Source organism: Salvia hispanica, chromosome 6 (assembly GCF_029641045.1).
Source record: "Salvia hispanica isolate PSC_SH4W2 chromosome 6, Shi_PSC_v1, whole genome shotgun sequence".
Classification (NCBI taxonomy): domain Eukaryota; kingdom Viridiplantae; phylum Streptophyta; class Magnoliopsida; order Lamiales; family Lamiaceae; genus Salvia; species Salvia hispanica.
The window spans coordinates 22,881,110-22,900,526 of NC_142697.1; the positions used below are offsets into that span (position 1 = coordinate 22,881,110).

Genomic DNA, 19,417 nt, shown 5'->3' on the forward strand with positions numbered 1-19,417 from the left:
AAATGAAGTAAAATGTGCTTAGAGTGAAGTATTCCATAGTTAGAGTGAAGTGTTTGTGATCTATTCTTATAGTGCACTGCTTTTCATTTCAGTGAAGTAAAACGTGCTTAGAGTGCAGTATTCCGTGCTTAGAGTGAAGTGTTTGTGATGCATGCTTATAGTGCACTATTTTATCATTTCAGTGAAGTAAAATGTGCTTATAGTGAAGTATTCCATGCAGAGAGTGAAGTATTTGTGATCCATGCTTATAGTGCACTATTTTATCATTTCAGTGAATTAAAACGTGCTTAGAGTGAAGTATTCTGTGCTTAGAGTGAAGTGTTTGTGATGCATGCTTATAGTGCACTATTTTATCATTTCAGTGAAGTAAAATGTGCTTATAGTGAAGTATTCCATGCATAGAGTGAAGTGTTTGTGATTCATGCTTATAGTGCACTATTTTATCATTTCAGTAAAGTAAAACGTGTTTAAAGTGAAGTATTTCATGCATAGAGTGAAGTGTTTGTGATCCATTCTTATAGTGCACGGTTTTTTCATCTCAGTGAAGTAAAATGTGTTTAGAGTGAAGTATTCCATGCTTAGAGTAAAATTTTTATGATCCATGCTTATAATGCACTATTCTTTCATCTCAGTGAAGTAAAATGTGCTTAGATTGAAGTATTCCATGGTTAGAGTGAAGTGTTTGTGATGCATGCTTAGAGTGCATCGTTTTTTCATTTCATTGAAGTAAAACGTGCTTAGAATGAATTATTCCATGGTTAGAGTGAAATGTTTGTGATCCATGCTTATAAAACACTATTTTTTCATCTCAATGAAGTAAAATGTGCTTAGAGTGAAGTATTCCATAGTTAGAGTGAAGTGTTTATGATCCATTCTTATAGTGCACTGCTTTTCATTTCATGAAGTAAAACGTGCTTAGAGTAAAGTATTCCGTGCTTAGAGTGAAGTGTTTGTGATGCATGCTTATAGTGCACTATTTTATCATTTCAGTGAAGTAAAACTTGCTTAGAGTGAAGTATTCTATGCATAGAGTGAAGTGTTTGTGATTCATTCTTATAGTGCACCGCTTTTCATTTCAGTGAAGTAAAACATGCTTAGAGTGAAGTCATGCTTAGAGTGAAGTGTTTGTGATCCATGCTTATAGTGCACTATTTTATCATTTCAATGAAGTAAAACGTGCGTAGAGTGAAGTATTTTATGCTTAGAGTGAAGTGTTTGTGATCTATGCTTATAGTGCACTATTTTATCATTATAGTGAAGTAAAATGTGCATAGAGTGAAGTATTCCATGCATAAAGTGAAGTGTTTTGTGATCCATTTCAGTGAAGTAAAATGCTAAGAGTGTATAGACCTTAGAGTGAAGTATATGATGACTGTTACTATGGTGAGCGGGAACAAGATTGGAAATGTATTGGCTAAAAGAAGCAGCAAGGGAATACTCCAAAGTCTAAGAGCAAAGTATTGCAGAGCGTTAATGTTGTCGGAAACAAACCATGAATCATTGAATAACTTGGCAACAACATCAAAGCATTATCAAGAATGTAGCAACAACATGGAGATAGATGTGGAAAAATGATTGTAAGTTTCAAGCGCTCATGACAATTTGTATGAAACTGATATAGTTCATAATATTTGTCATTTAGTTCAATATAAAGCTCATTCGTTTCAATTAAATTCAATATTATGTTGACTATTTACTTTACTGCAGAGCATATTTGCTTCACTATATAGCAGTTTTACATCATTGTACACAAGAGTTACTACACTATATAATATTTCAACTTCACTGTAAGTATATGTTCACAATAAATGAACCAAAACATGTAATTGAAATAAAAATCACTGAAAAGTGTACTAAAAATGAGTCATAAGTGCTCTACAAAGCGAACTATTTTTATCCAAATCCTCACTGCCTCTGTTTTGTCTTCTCATTCCCCTTTTTGCAATTCCTCGAATCATGGTGTCCAATCTCAAGACAGTTTCCACATTTTTGACCTGGTTTCATTGACAACTTCATTGTTAACTCCTTCAATTTCTTCCTACTTACACTTCCCTTTGTACTGAGAAGGAGGATGAACTTCAATAAAGTTCGAAACTTGTGAGCCATATTAAAATCACTGTAAAGCATACAAAATATACTTCAATTTATGCTCAATATACTTCACTATATGAACAATATGCTTCACTGAAATGAAAAAACAATATACTATAAAGCATGCTCAATATACATCACTGTAAGCATATACTAAGTTCACTACATGCTCAATATAATTCACTGAAATAATAAAAACAGTACACTATAAGACATGCTCAATATACTTCACTGTAAGCATATTGTAGTTCACTGAATGCTCAATATACTTCACTGAAATGAAAAAACAATACACTATAAGCATGCAGAAATATACATCACTGTAAACAAATACTAGTTCACTAAATGCCGCAATATACATCACTATATGCTCAATATTCTTCACTGAATTGAAAAAAAAGAGTACATCATACTCAATACACTTCACTGTAAGCATATTGTAGTTCACTAAATGCTCAATATACTTCACTGTGAGCATATAATAGTTCACTATATGCACAATATACTTCACTAAAATGAAAAACAGTAAACTAAACAATATTGTTTACTGAAATATCAAATATCAGTATAAACATCATATTTACTTCACTACAAACAATATTTACTTCAGTATAAAGTATATTTAATACACGATAGAGCATATTTACTCACTATAAAACATATTTAGTACACTACAACACATATTGAGCATATTTACTTCACTGTTCGTCGCATATACTTCACTCTGGCGTCTTTTCACATCATCACAATCTAATCATGCTGAGCAACAATATTTAATTGATAATAATTGATAATTACCTTTAGATCCAGTTTCTCATTCCTCTCAAGATGAATCAAAATCGAAATAATCTTCCAACGAATGTATCGGAATTGAATCCATGTGATAAGGAATCCAGACGTCGCAATTTGACGGGGAAGCGACGTTGCAATCAAACGTGAACGAATTTGGATGAATTTGGTTCAAAAATCGCACAACACAATTCACGTCGATTCTGTGAACAAATTTGGTTGAATTTGGAAGAAATCGGGGCTTGAATTAAGAAGAAATCAGCGCTTGAATTTTGGAAGAAATCGGCGCTTGAATTCAGAAGAAATCGGCGCTTGAATTTTGGAAGAAATTGCAATTTGAATTTGGGAGAAATCACGTTGAGTTTGAGATATTGAATTCATGTTGATATACTAATTCCAAAAATGCCCTTAGGCTATTATTTTTAACAAAAATCCGGAAATTTGTTTAACCTACAAGATTAAATTGGAGTAACAAGATGTGTGGCTGAGATTTATTCTCTAGTTATACACTTAAAATTAGTTAGACCTTGATCACTCCTCTATATATATATATATATATATATATATATATATATATATATATATATATATATATATATATATATATATATATATCTTTAAAAATTGTAAAGATTTTATTCAATCAATAAAGGTCGGGCATAAAACATGAATTTCAAAGTTTGAGTTATACTTTGATAAATGAGAAAATATACTGGAACTGAGAAAATGAGTAGGACAGTGGGTGTAATTAAATGCATCTTGATACCGTTGGCTTAATTAATTTCGTAGATGTGTGATTTCTTGCCTTCCAAGATTTAGCCACACACCACTTTCCTTTCCAAGATCTAGCAACAGATCACTTTCCTTTCAAAGACCAGTCAAAGTTAGGGTTATTTCATCTATATATAGAGAGAGAGCGAGCGCGCATATTCAAAATTCTAGAGGAAACCAGATACACAGAATTGCGATAAATTTTATTGAGAGAATTAATTCGTGAGGAAAACCATATATAGAGAGAGAGCATGGAGAATACGAATTACTCGTCGTGTGGATCTTGTGAGAGCCAATTGAAAGCAAGAAGCTGCAGGAAAAGAAAATGATACTCTGCTTCTGCTTCTGCTTCTGCTTCCAACGAGGAGGAGAGTAAGAGTTCCAGCCAAAAATCCAAGAAAATGAAGATGGCTCCAACGGTTATTTTGTGGAGCCACGAGTGGTATGGTTATGGATGTGGAATTGGGGAAGAATCTCGTGGTGGTGATTATAAGCCTAATTGTCCCTGCGAATACCCAACGCAGCCTGTGATTCGGTCGTCTTGGGCGGGGCGTTTTGTGGTTTACTCTGACTTGGAATTTACTTGTGGAGTATTTGACGGTTTGAAGGCCTGTGTTTCCACCAAGGTTCCGAGGGAGTCGGTGTGGCCCAAGAGTTTCGAATCGCGCTCTTCTTTTTCCCGTCGGCGGCCTACCACGAGACCGCCTCCGAGTCGCTCTGATCCGCGACGATGCAGCGCTCACTGCGGAGCTCATGGGCTCGGAGCTGCTGCTCTTCTCTTCCATTGATCTGCCACCGCTCTTCACCACATTCCAAGGCACCCTCTATCGTTTTCCGGGGCGATCAGCCTTGCCCTTAGCTATTTTCATTGTTTTATTTGGTGCGTAAACTCGTTATTCGTACAATCATGTTACCAGAACCACTATTTGTTCAAGTTTATTCAAAATACTATCATCGTGATATAAAATTGATTTTATTGATATTAGAAGTACTTCAATATGAGAGTGGAGGGTTCTGGTATTTTGTTTTTAGTTTACGGGATATGTAATTTTGACATGACAGCTTTTATATACATTAATTAAAATTGTGACTATTATTATAGCAGAATTTGTTTAGGGTTATTATTAAAACGTATTGCTGTATTTAAATATAGATAATGAATCATAGTACTATTTTACATGGTTTCGGAGTTTTGCACAACATAAATTAATGTATCAAATATACAAATTAATTAGTGGGGTAAGACGAGCTCGAAATAAACATACTCTTACTAAGTAAATTAATGGAACCTTTGTCAACTAAAATGCTTGGTAATTAATGGAGATAAAAGAAAAACTAAAAAGTGTACCTGAAACCTCTTCATTTTTTTGGTAAAGAGTACCTAAAACTTCTTAAACATTACGTTACGTATTAATGTAAAATTGGATAAAATTTTTATCACATGAGAAGTTGATAATATAAATTAGTACTCCAATATATTGGAAAAAAAACTTACTACTTCCGTCCACCAAAATTTGTCCCATTTTTCCATTTTCGTCCGTTCCTCAAAATTTGTCTCATTTCACTTTTACCATTTTTTGTAGTGAATCATATATTCCACTAATTCATTTATACTTACATTTTAAAATTAATATATAAATATAGGATTCATAATCCATTAACATTTTCAACTCACTTTCCATTAAATTTCTAAAAATTCGTGTCGGATCAAAGTGAGACAAATTTGGTCGACGGAGGTGTATATTCGTATTTTTTAACATTATAAAATGGGGTGTGTGAAGTGTAGTGACAAGACACTCGAGGACTAAATTGTAATTTCGCGGTATCGTACGCGAGTAAACAGTAAGACAGCTTTTTGGCGGCATCACCACCACGATTGAAGCACCACTCCAAATTCCAATATTCCAGCATAAATACTCCTTCCCCTTGATAGTTTCAATTCGATTAATTTTTCTCTCTCTCTTCAACTTCTAATTTCCTGTCGCAAGCTCTGTTCTATTCGCAGCAGAAATCCAAAATTTTCAGGAAGAGAGAAAGAGAGCATGGGAGCTAACTACCTCAAGGAAGCCATGAGCGATGGCCTCGCGATTTCTTCCAGAGACGAGAGAAGGTTCCTGAAGCACGTCCACGATAACGTTCACGGCAACATCTATCTCGATCCTGTACTCTTTTGCTTTCGTGCACGTTTTGATTTCTCTTCTACTTAGTTGTTTATGATTGTTTTGTTGCTATGCATGCTCTAGCATCTAACTTCGTTTTCGAAGACTGCGAATTGAAATTGCGTTTAAAACGTTGATATTTAGTTCGTCTGTTTGTGTTTATGCGGAATCGAAGTAATAATTGTTGTATCGCGTTTGTTGTTATCTCTAGCGTTTTTTTTTTGTCGCCTGAATGCTGCGTTTTGCGTGTGAATGCGTGATAGAAGTTGTATCTGTAAAACTGCGCTTTCTGGAGCCGAGATCTTTGAATTTTCCGTTATGATTTATGATTTGCGTTTATATCATATCATATGTATGTATATCTGAGTGATATGAGATACAATCATACATTTGGCGCAGATGATTGGCCGGAGACTGTTCAGATTAGTTTTGGTCACAGATTGTGTGCACGTTCAAGCATAAGTTCATATGCATCGGTATTGCTATAGGCATCACATATATCATATATGCTCGGTTTAATTGTATGTATGAGGCTGTGAGAAAATACTAGTGTGACTACAGATTGAGGTTCAAATAGTATAAAGCAACGAAGTGAGATTAGGACAAACGTTTATATGTTACGGTTACACATGTATTATCTAGCTCTTATGCAGGTCTATATAATAGGAAGTCTTAAGTTTTACTCATTCAATATCCTAACCAGTTATTAATACTCAGTTTCATCTTTTTCCACCTTCCGGTTGCAGCTCTCTTTGAAGTTTATTGACACAGAACAATTTCAGAGGTTAAGTCATGAATAGTCCTCCTTATTCTGTCATTTTTTCCTCATGCAGAATTAGGCTCTGTTCTGAATACTGATTCATTACCTACATTACTTTTTAATTCAATTTCAAGTCATTATTGACTGAATTCCTTATTGTGATGCAGACTTCGTGATCTGAAGCAGCTAGGTGAGTTTTGTAAACTGTTTCTTTGTAAATTTGATATCTAGGTATCATTGTAGATGTGAAGTCAACCATTGAGGCTGTGTTTTATCTTGCATGGTTCTTAAATATAAATTTTATCTGAAAATCCAGAATATTATCAGGAGCCTGGAAAATGATACTTTAAGTATTATTTTTTTCCTCTTTTGGAGTTAGGAGTGGGTGAATTGTGGGGATCAACTCCGCCCCTTACCCTTATGGCGAGGCATACCACTTAGTTACAAGGCTTATGGTTGGACCTAAATCTAAGGAGTGACTAAATATGCTGACTCATATGGATCCTGATTAGCTGCTTCCTGATTCACTAATTTACAGTCTGACACTTGATGCATCTGAAATTGATTCACTATGTCACAGTATGTTAACTCATTGAATAGTAACTTATCCTTAATCATATTAGCAGTTACAAGTAGTTCAATATTTCAATTCTAGAAGTCCTATTTTATTCTTTTTTGGACTTTTATGATCAGGCCTTTCTTGTCTGACCCATTTTGTTCTCTTAATATAAATATGTATGTATAGGAGTGTCATACATGGTCTATCCTGGGGCTGTACATTCTCGCTTTGAGCATTCACTTGGGGTATATTGGCTGGCTAGTGAAGCTATCAACAGATTGAAGACTCATCAAGTAATGAAAATGGTTTTGTCAATGTAACTATACATTTTTAACTGAAATAAGGGTCTTACTCATGCTATCTTTCTAGGGCTTGGAGCTTGACATTGATAATTTTGACAAACAGACTGTCAAGATTGCTGGTAAATAAATGTACTGGTTTGACATTGCTCTGTTACTTGCATCATTACAATTCACTTGTTTGCTTGCTGGTTGTGTGTAGGTCTACTACATGATCTTGGTCATGGACCATTCAGCCACATGTTTGAGCGTGAATTTATTCCAAGGGTTCTCCATGGCCTGAAATGGTTAAATTCATACATCATTCTCCCCTCTTATCAATCTTTCAGTGCACTCACTGCTTAGTATTTAGCTCACCTGTTTATTCCTTAATTGTGGTTATCTTGAGATCAAGCCCTTAGTCCCTTACTACTTATGGTTGTGGTAATAAGAATTGCTATTGCCATGCTTGTTAGAATTTTTAAAAATTATACCCAGCAAGTCATGGTATTTGGATTTCTTGGTGCTAAAGTGAACTTCATGTGAATTTTTCCTAGAACTGTAATTTATGCATGCATTAACTGTATTTTTTCCATTTCAGTTCTTTATTACCTGAAACCTTTTGGACCCTGTTGGAAGCTGTTCTCAACTGCTTAACTGCTAATCAAGTTAAATTAGGAATGATGTCTGCAGGTCTCATGAAGAAATGTCTCTGAAGATGATAGACTATATTGTAGACGAGCATAACATCGACATTGATTCTGACTTTCTTAAGAGAGTGAAGGTTTGATTTGCTAAATATTAATCTTGCAATCTTACTGTTTGTGTTTTAGTAGGTAGAGTCGTAATTTTTGTTATATATTATAGTGAAGGTGATACAGTGTTCACAACTTGAGAATGCAAGCTGGAACCCTAGTTGGTACCACATTTCAATTGGAGTTTCTGTATTTACCTTTACTGATAACAACTTCACACAATGGGGAATCAAAATAATAAAAAGAAAATATAAGGCAGAAAAAAAATACTATATCAGAAGAAATGGCATCTATGGTGTAATATGCCTATAAGAGATTTCAGAATCAGAGCTTTAAAATCCATCATATTCGAGCTCACCTAAAAAACACCATAACCCCTTAAATGGCACAAACTAGCACCTTTCACAACAACACTCTATGATTCTTTTCTTTTTCTTTTTGTGTTGCCAGGAAATGATAATTGCCTCTGAGAAGGATGAAGTTAAAGTAAGTATTGTAATGAATTGGTCTCAGTATTAACAATATTGTTTGGCTGTAGTTAAAGTTTTTTTCTGCCTGATCTTATAACCATTACACTGTTGGTTTTCATTTAGGGCTCAAAAGAAAAGAAATTCTTATATGACATTGTTGCTAATGGACGCAACGGAATTGATGTTGACAAGTACATTTCTTTCTCATTTCACTTCCTTCTTGAAACCTATGCTGTGATGAAATGTTATTTTGGCGGGACTCAGAAAGTAATTACCATTTGTCTGCAGATTTGATTACATTGTGCGTGACTCCAGGGCTTGTGGTTTGGGCTGCAACTTTGAGTATCAGAGGTATGCTTCAATATTAAAAAATTATTGAAATAGAGGAGACGTGTATTGTAGCCTCATGAAAGTTAGATCTTGCCTATTTCCAATTAAAAGCTTTCACTTGCAGAGTCCTGGAAACTATGAGAGTGATAGATGATGAGATATGCTATCGTGCTAAGGAGTGTAAGTATTTTTAGCTATAAGTTGATTTTCTTGTATTATCCCTTAAAATAATGTATGCCTTACGCCATATGTCAGATCTTACCATTCACAAGTTATTTGCTGCTCGAGCAGATTTGCACCGCACTGTCTATATGCATGCAAAAGTGAAGGTGCCTGATCCATACTTTCTTGTTATTTTGTGAGTTCCATCTGAAGCACATAATCTCATAATGAGTCTTTTCAGGCAGTAGAACTCATGCTAGTCGATGCCATGACAAAAGCAAACGATGTTCTTCAGATTTCATCCTACATTAATGAACCAGCTCAATATTGGAAGGTTACTTGATTTTCATTGATTAGTCATAGTACATAGTATTAATTACGGAGTAATATTTTTGGCTTAGAGTTCTATTGATAATGTCATTGCAGTTGGATGACACAATAGTAAAAACTATTGAAACTTCTACCTCCCAAGATCTGAAGGAGTCCAGAGATCTGATCCTCCGTATCCGGAGAAGGGATCTTTACCAGGTTCTTTTCTGTTTCAGTTCACTTTAAGGGACTCCATTCTCTTATAGTTTACATGTAAAATTATATTTCCTCGTTTTCAGTCGACCATGCAATATTTTGAAGATATATAACTTTTCTTGTTGCTTGAAAATGTTTCTACAGTACTGCAATGAGTATTCAGTTCCAAAGGAAAATCTTGAACACTTTAAAAGTGTTACTCCTCAAGATATAGTTTGCTCACAGGTCCACTCATGTCTCATACTCAATTTAATAAGTATATCATGCTGGTGAAAGATAAGAAATTACCGAGGATGTATAATGTGATGCAGAATTCTGCTGACGCGACTCTAAATGAGGAAGATATTGCAGTGAGCAATGTCCGAATTGATCTTACTCGTGGAAACAATAATCCGTTAAATAGGTATTTCAGACTATTCAATTATTTGTATGGACACTCTCATGTAAACTATAGTTTTCATCTAAATCTACTTTAACTTATCTTGTGGCCATGTACTCTCGGCATCAGGATCAGCTTTTTCGAGGTACTATAACTTTCTTTGAAGCTAAGAAACTTGTTTGCCTCCATTATCCTTAAATTATCTGTTCATGCTACAAACTTTCTGATTGTGTAATGTACTACGTCTCTTCGTTTCTTGTTTTAGCTAAGTAATAAATGACCAATTAGAGTGTTGAAACCTATAAATTTACATACTGCTTGCAATTGCTATACACTACTACATACAGTCATATAATTAATGTGCCTTATGATCAGTAATTGAAGACATGGCCTGCAATCAACCTAAGAAAGTGGTCTAGACAGTCAATATGGATTCGCTTGTTAGAATATTTATGTGGTGTGTTGGTATCTCCCAGGATTATGACAGCACCAGAAAAATCAGTATTTGTGATGGTGCAGTCAGTCATTTGCTCCCTGCATCTTATGAAGACATGATTGTCAGAGTTTACACCAAGAAGCCTGACCTGGTGAGAAGATTATATTTTCTTATGGAAGTTTTCTTGATAATTGTCTGTTAACTTTTTGTGAACTGAATTCTACCGAAAAACGTACAGGTGGAAGCTGTGTCTAAGGCCTTTGAAAACTTCCAGGTGAAGACATATGGGGTGAAAACTCAAGTCCATGAAACTCCCACGAAGACGATGAAGAAGCGGTTGAGGTATCACCACTAGGTGGGGTGTTTTAGCTTGCAGGCCACATTGGTCTAGACTGAATTTTGTGCATATGGTAGCCGGAACACGTACATGCAAATACAATCCCCCGAATATCAATATATACACAAGTAGTTCTGAAAAGTGATCTTTACATGTATCCTTGGTCGCTTACCTAAACAATGTGACCCATGGTAATATTTTTGCAGAAATGATGTAATTACACTTGTTAGACACTGCACATTGCTTTAGCATTAATGAAGAGTGCATCTTGGTATAATCTTCCTTTTATGTCATAGGGTGATTGATGTCTGCTCTTAAACCACCAAAATGTCTGTTAAAAAGGCACGAAAGCTACACATCTTTTCTGTAAATTCAAATACCACCAGAAATCGTAACCATGGTCTGTGATTTAACTTTTATGTTTACTCCATTTAATCACTATACTGTCGCATCAAAGAAGGTTTATATTCTCTGTCCACTTCCCATTTTAGTGAAGTGGATTCTTAAAACTGACAGCTGCCGATCTTTACATTGTAGTTGCCATCAATATACATTACAGTCTCCTGAAATACTGTGTTGGGTTGTTAACACCAACGCAATGGCTCTAAAATGTAGGTCAGAGTCTGGTCAAATGTGTTGATATTCACCATATGTTCACTTCATCCATCAATGTACACAGCAGGGGTCAGGAGTCCGATTTACATGGGTCGTCATTTGCCTTCTTAAACTCTAACGTTAGTAAACTGTGAATTCTCCTTCTCAGACTAGAAGCTTCCGCAGGTCTGAACCATTGCTTTCCGAACTGATAATGAATAAATGTGCAAAAGTTGTTAATACTGGTAGAATAAGTGTGATGAACAAGAACAAAAATAATGAAAATAGAGGGCTCCCATGCAACACATTGGGATGGAAAGAAGTACCATATGCAAGTCCTGCTTTTTCAGACGTTCAGGCGCTTCATCAATAAAACGTTCCATAAAGAAAAGAACAAAAAGGCCACAGTCATATTCGTTTTGTTGTTGAGGCACCTGTTTCACAAAAGAGAATGAGGCAGTTGTGTTAGTTAAATTAACAGGTCTATTGAGATAGTATGTTGTTACAGAATTGCATCCATTCAGTAAACTAAGTTACTTTTACTCTCTTATCAACATCTTTCAGGGGCAGAGCCACTATATAGCTAGCTGGGGCATTTGCCCCTCCTCACCCTTCTTTTAATATTACATTTCTATACACACATTTCCAATTATATAGATCAAATACACTAATTGCCCCTTCTCAAATGCATAAAATTTTCCTACATACTATATTTTTGCCCCTCCTTAAGCATAATCCTGGCTACGCCCCTGACATCTTTAGCTTAATAATTTTTTCACATAAGAATCAATATGGTTGAATTGTCTTATCCATAAAACACTCAGGTTTATAAAAAGGTATACAGATATAAAGATATTTAAAGAAAATTATCAAACAGCACGTTGCAGAAAATTTTAAACATGCTTTGCTGTTGGAAAGAAGCATATTGTGTATCCTGCAATGGTACAGGAGTAGAGATTCACCAGAGAAGACATACAAAATTTCTTTCTAAGGAAGAAGAACTATACCTCAATTACTTTCTGTTCAATTCTTCGAGAGAGCCTGTTCCAGATATTCTCTGCGATGGGGAGTTCAGGCAGCACTTCTTCTTTTTGTAAAAGCTTCCACTCTTCTACTAGAAAGCTGGCAGATAACAAATAATGTGACATTTCACTTCTGATAACAAATAAGTTTGCAAGAGAAATCAATTGAATTACTTGATGTTGATGACTTTGGCCAAAAGGTCAAGTTACATAAAGCAAGCCAACTAAACTAGCCGATCAAAGTGACAATTGAAAATTATTTGCTAGTACTCTGATGATAGACAACTCTACATAAACAGTAATGTTTTTGCAAAGGCATACAGCACATGCTGAATATTCAACTTATTATCTGGTAAAGCTTAAATATGCTCCTATGATTAAGGAAATATAGTACTTAGAGAGAACCAAATGAGATCAGAAAATTTTGATGAAAGAACCTTGTACAAGTTCTATCATTTAATGATTTAATAGAATATATTACTGTGCAACTATAATGAAGGCATAAAGTAAAATTGCATGTACATTGATGCGCAGTTGATACTTGCCATACAGCACAAATTTTTTCTCTCCTACCAATTTAGGTATCATGTACTCTTAAGAAAAAAATTCAGGGTACCTACAGAACAGTAGAGAGTCTGAAACACCAATCATATGAAATGATATAAAATATACTCCCTCTTTGCCAGCCTTGTGGTTAAAGAAGAGGGATAAATGTTCCTGGTGTTGCGCCAAACAGTACAACTTATAATTTTCTCCCAGTATGATATCAGAGTTAATACTCAATATAAATGTCCCATAAAAAATATCGTAAGTACTGTCATACACACTCTGACAGTATTTTAACAGACTATCAGTTTTTATGATCTAAAACCAGTTTCTGCGACCAGTATAATAGTGTGCCTCATGAGCCATGACATAACCAAAAGCAAAATCTACTGACCTCTTCACATTACTGAAAATTGACTTGCTAGAATGAAGTCTTAAAGAATCCAAATGCAGTATAATTGGTCCCGACCCGTCTTCTTTTTTTGGTATGGATATGATAACCAAGCTCCAATGATGACTGGCACAAAGAGATAATGCAAAATATGGTCACTGAGGTAGCCTTGGCCATACAATATGAGGTTAGAAAAGAAGATCCGATAAGTTTCAGTAAATACTTCACATAACATGCAGACTCACCAAATGTAATGCAAAGGACCACAATGGTAATGTATCTAAGTTTATGGGTCAAATGTAAATGTACACGACTCAGCAGTTCTGGGGTAGCATCTACTTCTTATAAGTGTAATTTTACAGCTCGCTCAATTTTAGTACAGTATGCAAGTAATCATCACCCCATTTCTGAATGGCAGAAGGTTGATTCCATTATTTCAGAAGATATTTACATCTTTTTTCTATATATTAGTTTAACTTTAGGTATTGATATTTCATTTGTGCTGTTGTCTTGCTCGTGGTTAAGAATTGAACTTTCTCTCGAAAAGGGGTCGGTGAGCCCAACACACAATGTAGGGTGGCTTGAAATCATAACTGTTCTTACTGCTTACTTTTCATGAATTGGGAGGAAGATGTATGCTTTCTCGAATATATTCACACCTTTCCACCATCTTCGGAACTTCAAAAATAAATCCTCTCTATCAGTCTGCATCAGGGAAAAATAATTAAGTACCAAAACATTATACTAGGAAATTTAGCTTTCCTAAAAGCACTCCAGTCTTGCAAATGATGTTAGGACTAAGAAATCATTAAACATTCTAAGGAAAACTCATTGCAATCAAGATGATTTTGAGTTGACAAGAACATGAAATTCTCATACAAAGAAATCTTTCCATGCCTGTCCTGTGCCTCCTGTCAGAGTAAATGACATTAACATCTTTCTTGTTTCATGAATATGAGAAGATTCTATGGACAAAACTACAATCAAATTGATCATACATAGAGATGAGTGCTCCAAGAGTTTCAGACACTACCTTTGTCAGAACATCCTGTTTCAACTTTTCATAGAAGTAAGTATTGAACATGTGATAATTGTATTTTCTTCTAGTACTTGGAGTTGGGGATGTTGGTTTCTGCAAATATCTTGACAAAATAAATCAGTTAGTGAACTATCTAATTACAAATTTACAGCATCTAACCTGCAGTCCCAAGTAATAACAGTTAGCATGCTATAGCAGTACCATTAGTAAAGAAGTTGGAGAATGATAGGACAACTACAAAATTTTCTTAATTTTTGCACAAGAATTTTATCAAGCAAGTCTCCCACTAGATAGGTACTTATTAGTAGTAGGATTTTTCCGTGGTTAGAACAGGATTAAATCATTAGTATAAATAATAATCAAGACCAACAATGACAAACACGAAGACAACTCGTGAAGGATGAAAGTCATAATGATAAATTAAACTATGGCATCGGTTAAGTGAACAACACAAGCACTTTAGCAACAGAATGATACCAAATTGCGCCACTAGTCTTTTTTTCATTTCTTTTTCCAATATGGTTTAGCATAATTCTCAGCATTGATAATTAATGGTCTTAGCTTAGGGTGGCAGGAAAGTATCCAGATTATACCCATGTAATAGCTGGAAGATTTAGTGTTAACCAAGCTTGGAGACAACTCAAACAATGCAGTAGAAGTGTAGAACAAATAAAACTAAAACTATGAGCTCAAGTTTCTTCATTTTATAAGGTAAATGTAATTTAAATTACAAAGTTTCTAGCAGCACATAAAGTGGACTGCCAACTGTCAAATGAGTTTCTATGAAACATCAAACATGCTAACATCAGAGATCTCAACCTTAACAGTACTATCAATTAAACAAAGTAAAAAGAGGAAAAGAAGATGAATAAGGTTGAGGTAGGAAATATATATATTCATCAACATTTACTGGAACCATAATTACTGCCAGTCATATAGTTACGGACTTACGGTCACAAGCATATTGACAAGAAGTAGTAGAATAACTAACAACATTGAGCTCACCGAATGTAAAAGTTCATGATTGGTGATGATAAATAAGACTCAGGAGCCAGACATTCCATGTCCAGGTAACAGATTTCAATGGCTTCAGGATCATCCCTATTTTAAGACGCAGTAGTATAGGATGCATAAGAACTAAGAAGGAACACTATTAAAGAAGAACAGAGCATTGTGTGATACATACTGCAGTAAGATGGTACCTTGATGGGTAGTATATGCGGGCCTCTTTACCGCTGAAACAAATTAAGAGGAAGGAATAAGTAAATGCTGATAACTACACATACCATGTCAAAGCTTTAAGAAAGCAGGCATCAAGGTTACAATATTGTTAGATTGTTGGAGGATCTATAGTACTATACCTTAGACCCACTTGGTCTGTTTCATCTACTACATCACCTTCAAGTTCCTCCTTCTCTTCATCTACTAGAACAAAACTTCTACGCTGAAAATTATACATTGGTTTATGACCTTCTTGTGTTGATTAATAATAACAGCTGATAAACATAATACACTGCACCACTCTAAACAAGCGGATACGAGCATAGAATAGAATTGATCAACAAAGGGGCATACAAATTAGATAGGAAACACAAAGAAGTGGACAGTTAATTGACACATAGCAAACGGATACAAATAGCACTAGCAATATTGGCTATAAAATATTAAGATAGATAGGACTTCGGATATACTCATCAATTTCTGAACATATTTTGCCAGCAGAGTTATCATGGATAACTTGACTAATGGCTCGATTCCAGCCATCATCCCAAGATTTGCATATTATAGTCCCCTTTTTAAATATCTATATTACTTCTAATTACAGGACTTCATGGCTGCCTTAGAAAATATCATCTCAAAGGTTTAGATGACACCAAATTTCAGCAACAAGCCAAGAAAGCAGTAGGTAGTTAGGTACGCCCAAGAAAGCTTGCAGATAAAAGTTATGTTAACAGATATTGAAGTGTGTGTGTGTGAGAGGGAGAGAGAGAGGAGAGAGAAAACAGTTGGGGAAATGGGTATTTTAATAATTCAACACAGGACAAAGTGAACTCACGGTGTTCCTTCTGGTGTAATGTAGATGTAGACTATGACCGCTACTTTCCCTACAAAACAACAAAAGGAATATGTCAAGATTATGCAGCGTCATTTATGATGTGTAACATGTGTTGCTTTTTTTTGTTAAGGAAACTATATTTCTCATATAGATTCTAAAGAGTCTTCAGAGAGACAAGTAAACAAATATCAGATTTTGGGCTCAGAGACATAATAGAGGAATCGGTCATTAGAGGGAGGAAATTTCCACAGCACAAGTAACACCAATGAATCTCCCTTAAAATAAATAAATAAATAAATAACCCGATGAATAATTATCTTCAACTGAAACCCAGGCCCAAATTCGACATGAGACAATAAGATCTTTGTTCATCAGAAACCAAACTTAACAGATCTGACCTTTTCCATTATCTCTTCCTTGTTTTTACCTCCAACACTTCCATTTCAACTAATACCTTAACCCAGAACCTGCTACTAGCATGAGATCCATATATATTCATAAAAAACGCTTGCATGCGTGTATGGAGAATGAGAAAAGGTGCACGGGCGACACAATCAAGCAGCAGAAAACTAGCAATGCACTGGAATGAGGGGACAAACAACAGGTGGCTAGCATATCTATCTATTCACAGCTATTGGTCAGATCATCAGTTAGAGGCTTACAGCTGGAAATTCACATTCACAAAAATGCTGATGTGTTGTGATGGGTAGATGTGTAGGGGGGATGACAGAGTAAAAGGTTATGATGGCTTTGAACCATTACTAGGGCCCACAATAGAACAAGCATTTCCACCACAATAGAACAAGCATTACTTACTTTTTTGTTGAACTGCAAGAAACATCTTTGTCAGACGGATGAGATGATGAATTAGAAGCATGGATTCCTCGTTTCTCGCCATTGGTTTGCTGCTGGTCACTAATGTTTGCTGAGAGATGATTTGGAGATTTAAAAGGTGTTTGTCTTGATGATAAATCTTGCTTTTGAGTTATCTGAGCTAAAAATGGTTTGCGCTCTCTGATTTTTTTGTGATCAGATTGCTCCAACGTAGATTCTGCTTCGGAACAGTCGTTTGCCCTCTGTTTGAGAAGGAAAATGAACAAATGAAGGGGATCTGATACCAGGTTATCTCATTGAGTAATCAGGACAATCAAGTAAGTCATGAGAAACACATACTTCAGTGTCCAACTTGCTGCAGAAAATCAAACCAAATTCTGAAGCAGGAGCTAGTGGATGTGATAAGTCATCCATGCCACCTACAAAGTACATTAGACTTTAACTTTTGGTCTTAAGATCAGGTAAGATACTTAATCATTCATTTGATTTTCAGAAAATGAATACCATCATTTACATACCAAAACTTAATCATACATCCCACCCCCTCCCTTTCATAAATTAAAGTTCAATTTACAACACTCTATTTTACTTGTTTCAAAACCCCAACAGGAAGCTTTTTCACTGCACCACATGATTCTTTCCCGAAAGCAAATTTAACTATTAATATGTGATCCTCGAAAAAGAAATAAGTTATCAAAATTATAGGTCATGTTATGCAAGTAAGAATGCATTCATACACATTTTCTGAGTATCTTTTGAACAGCTTCCGGCTAAATGTTAAAATAAAGATCCTTCGGGTTCGGGGACATCCAAGCAAAGAACACCATTTGTGTTAATAGAGAGATCTAGGGATCAATCCCCACCATTCCCCTCCCCCAACTAAAAAAATATATTAAAATGATTATATATTCAAACTGAGTTTTGAACCCAAGGTATTTTGACAAAACAAAAATCTATTCACCCTCTCTGTTGTATCATAAACTTTATTTGTGTGTGTGTGTGTGTGCATGCGTAGCTAAGAAGACTGCATTTGTATTTAGCTAACATTTTCATTGTCTATAGGTGAAAGATCACTATATTATGTTAGCCAAAGTTTTTGAGAGCAGTAGGCCTAAGAATTACACCCACAAGAAAGAACAACCAGAGAACAAGAACAACAGGAGGAATATAGAATTGGGCAAATAAAAAAACCAACAGCGACAATAACATCATGCACCTCACCATTGTCAATAGACTCATCGGCTGTTATTATCGACTTCCTGCCTTTTAGGTTATCCTGAAAAGAAAATATCATCACAAATAAATGACCAATCATATAGCGATAACAGGAATACCATCGATCGAGTCCCCATACCAATAGAGCAACTAAAAAATAAACATGACATTAATGTCGAGAAACCAGATTCAAGCATGAGTTTAGCGGCAATATAGGACACCAGATGAGGTAACAGAAATTCACTTGAACTAAGTTCTGATTCTTTTATCCAGACTTACAATGCCATCACCTATCCAAAAATCCATTTGATGAGATCACTTTGATAGAATGCCACAGCATAATGTTAAACAAAACCCAACTATCATCATCTCTGAAAAAAGCTATTCCTCTCCTATTTTATTAATTTATTGTTTCCTGCTCTATACTCCTACATACTTTTGATGAAACAAGGGCAACAATAAACATTTTCTTCCTGTCAATTCCTATTCAACAACAGGTATCATCAATCAGATATCAGCAATGTCGTATGACCAAAAATAGTTTCGGTTCTCACAGACAAGCACTGCGGCGAAAGCAAATAGATCGCAACTTATAAAAAGCCCAACCTTTTCAAGCTTTCTGCGCGCCAATTCCGCTTCCATCTTCTTAATGTTAGCTCTCAATTTCTCGCCGCCGTCGGGCAATCTATACATACTTCCGAAATTTACATCCCTCGTAATCTTCTCAATGAGTTCTTCCTCAGAGAGATGCCTGAAGCAGTTAATCGGCCCCGATTCCCCCTCCTCGTCGAGGTCTTTACCCACTTTTCTCTTTCTCTCTCCTTCCCTTGCCATGCATCTGTTCACAGCCGAGTTCCGGTGAGTGCACTCAGAAGTCAGCTGCTGCTCACCTCTGTTTTACCCAATTACTATGTTTGTA

At 35.4% G+C, this 19,417-nt stretch overlaps 2 protein-coding genes across 8 annotated transcripts; one reads left to right on the top strand and one right to left on the bottom strand.

The window, feature by feature from the left end:
* The first annotated feature begins 5,541 nt into the window (after positions 1 to 5,541).
* Positions 5,542 to 11,078, top strand: LOC125207122 (uncharacterized). 6 transcript variants are annotated; one of them, XM_089060795.1, is made up of 19 exons: positions 5,542 to 5,813; positions 6,557 to 6,594; positions 6,738 to 6,760; positions 7,316 to 7,422; positions 7,499 to 7,550; positions 7,631 to 7,715; positions 8,086 to 8,191; positions 8,613 to 8,648; positions 8,756 to 8,823; positions 8,921 to 8,983; positions 9,087 to 9,142; positions 9,218 to 9,291; positions 9,366 to 9,458; positions 9,551 to 9,652; positions 9,794 to 9,874; positions 9,961 to 10,052; positions 10,158 to 10,173; positions 10,505 to 10,615; positions 10,703 to 11,078. In XM_089060795.1, the coding sequence occupies exons 1-19, from the start codon at positions 5,694 to 5,696 to the stop codon at positions 10,817 to 10,819; spliced, it is 1,440 nt and encodes a 479-aa protein (XP_088916921.1). In that variant the 5' UTR covers positions 5,542 to 5,693; the 3' UTR covers positions 10,820 to 11,078. The 6 variants fall into 6 exon arrangements, with proteins under 6 accessions (XP_088916921.1, XP_088916923.1, XP_088916920.1 ...); XM_089060797.1 differs by having other exon boundaries at positions 5,543 to 5,813; positions 8,101 to 8,191; XM_089060794.1 differs by lacking the exon at positions 5,542 to 5,813 and adding an exon at positions 5,820 to 6,286.
* A 167-nt stretch (positions 11,079 to 11,245) lies between these two features.
* LOC125207121 (ubiquitin-like-specific protease 1D) lies at positions 11,246 to 19,417 on the bottom strand. 2 transcript variants are annotated; one of them, XM_048106337.2, is made up of 14 exons: positions 19,105 to 19,417; positions 18,505 to 18,559; positions 17,623 to 17,702; positions 17,266 to 17,525; positions 16,450 to 16,498; positions 15,755 to 15,837; positions 15,596 to 15,628; positions 15,399 to 15,494; positions 14,388 to 14,496; positions 13,965 to 14,059; positions 13,358 to 13,480; positions 12,403 to 12,517; positions 11,722 to 11,829; positions 11,246 to 11,603 (listed from the first exon to the last, which is right to left on the bottom strand). In XM_048106337.2, exons 1-14 carry the CDS (start codon positions 19,330 to 19,332, stop codon positions 11,487 to 11,489), a joined length of 1,551 nt encoding a protein of 516 aa, XP_047962294.1. In that variant the 5' UTR covers positions 19,333 to 19,417; the 3' UTR covers positions 11,246 to 11,486. The 2 variants fall into 2 exon arrangements, with proteins under 2 accessions (XP_047962294.1, XP_047962295.1); XM_048106338.2 differs by lacking the exon at positions 19,105 to 19,417 and having other exon boundaries at positions 18,500 to 18,559.

What these genes read in the sequence shown, in the direction of transcription:
- LOC125207121 (XM_048106337.2), bottom strand. Translation starts at nt 19,332, where the DNA reads ATGGCAAGGGAAGGAGAGAGAAAGAGAAAAGTGGGTAAAGACCTCGAC. An exon ending in ATTACACCAGAAGGAACACC is followed by an intron (nt 15,838 to 16,449) that starts GTGAGTTCACTT and finishes TATAATTTTCAG; the next exon opens with CGTAGAAGTTTTGTTCTAGT. An exon ending in ATTTTCAGTAATGTGAAGAG is followed by an intron (nt 12,518 to 13,357) that starts GTCAGTAGATTT and finishes GTTATCTGCCAG; the next exon opens with CTTTCTAGTAGAAGAGTGGA.
- LOC125207122 (XM_089060794.1), top strand. Translation starts at nt 6,161, where the DNA reads ATGTATGTATATCTGAGTGATATGAGATACAATCATACATTTGGCGCA. An exon ending in GGAGAAGGGATCTTTACCAG is followed by an intron (nt 9,653 to 9,793) that starts GTTCTTTTCTGT and finishes ATGTTTCTACAG; the next exon opens with TACTGCAATGAGTATTCAGT. An exon ending in AAGATATAGTTTGCTCACAG is followed by an intron (nt 9,875 to 9,960) that starts GTCCACTCATGT and finishes AATGTGATGCAG; the next exon opens with AATTCTGCTGACGCGACTCT.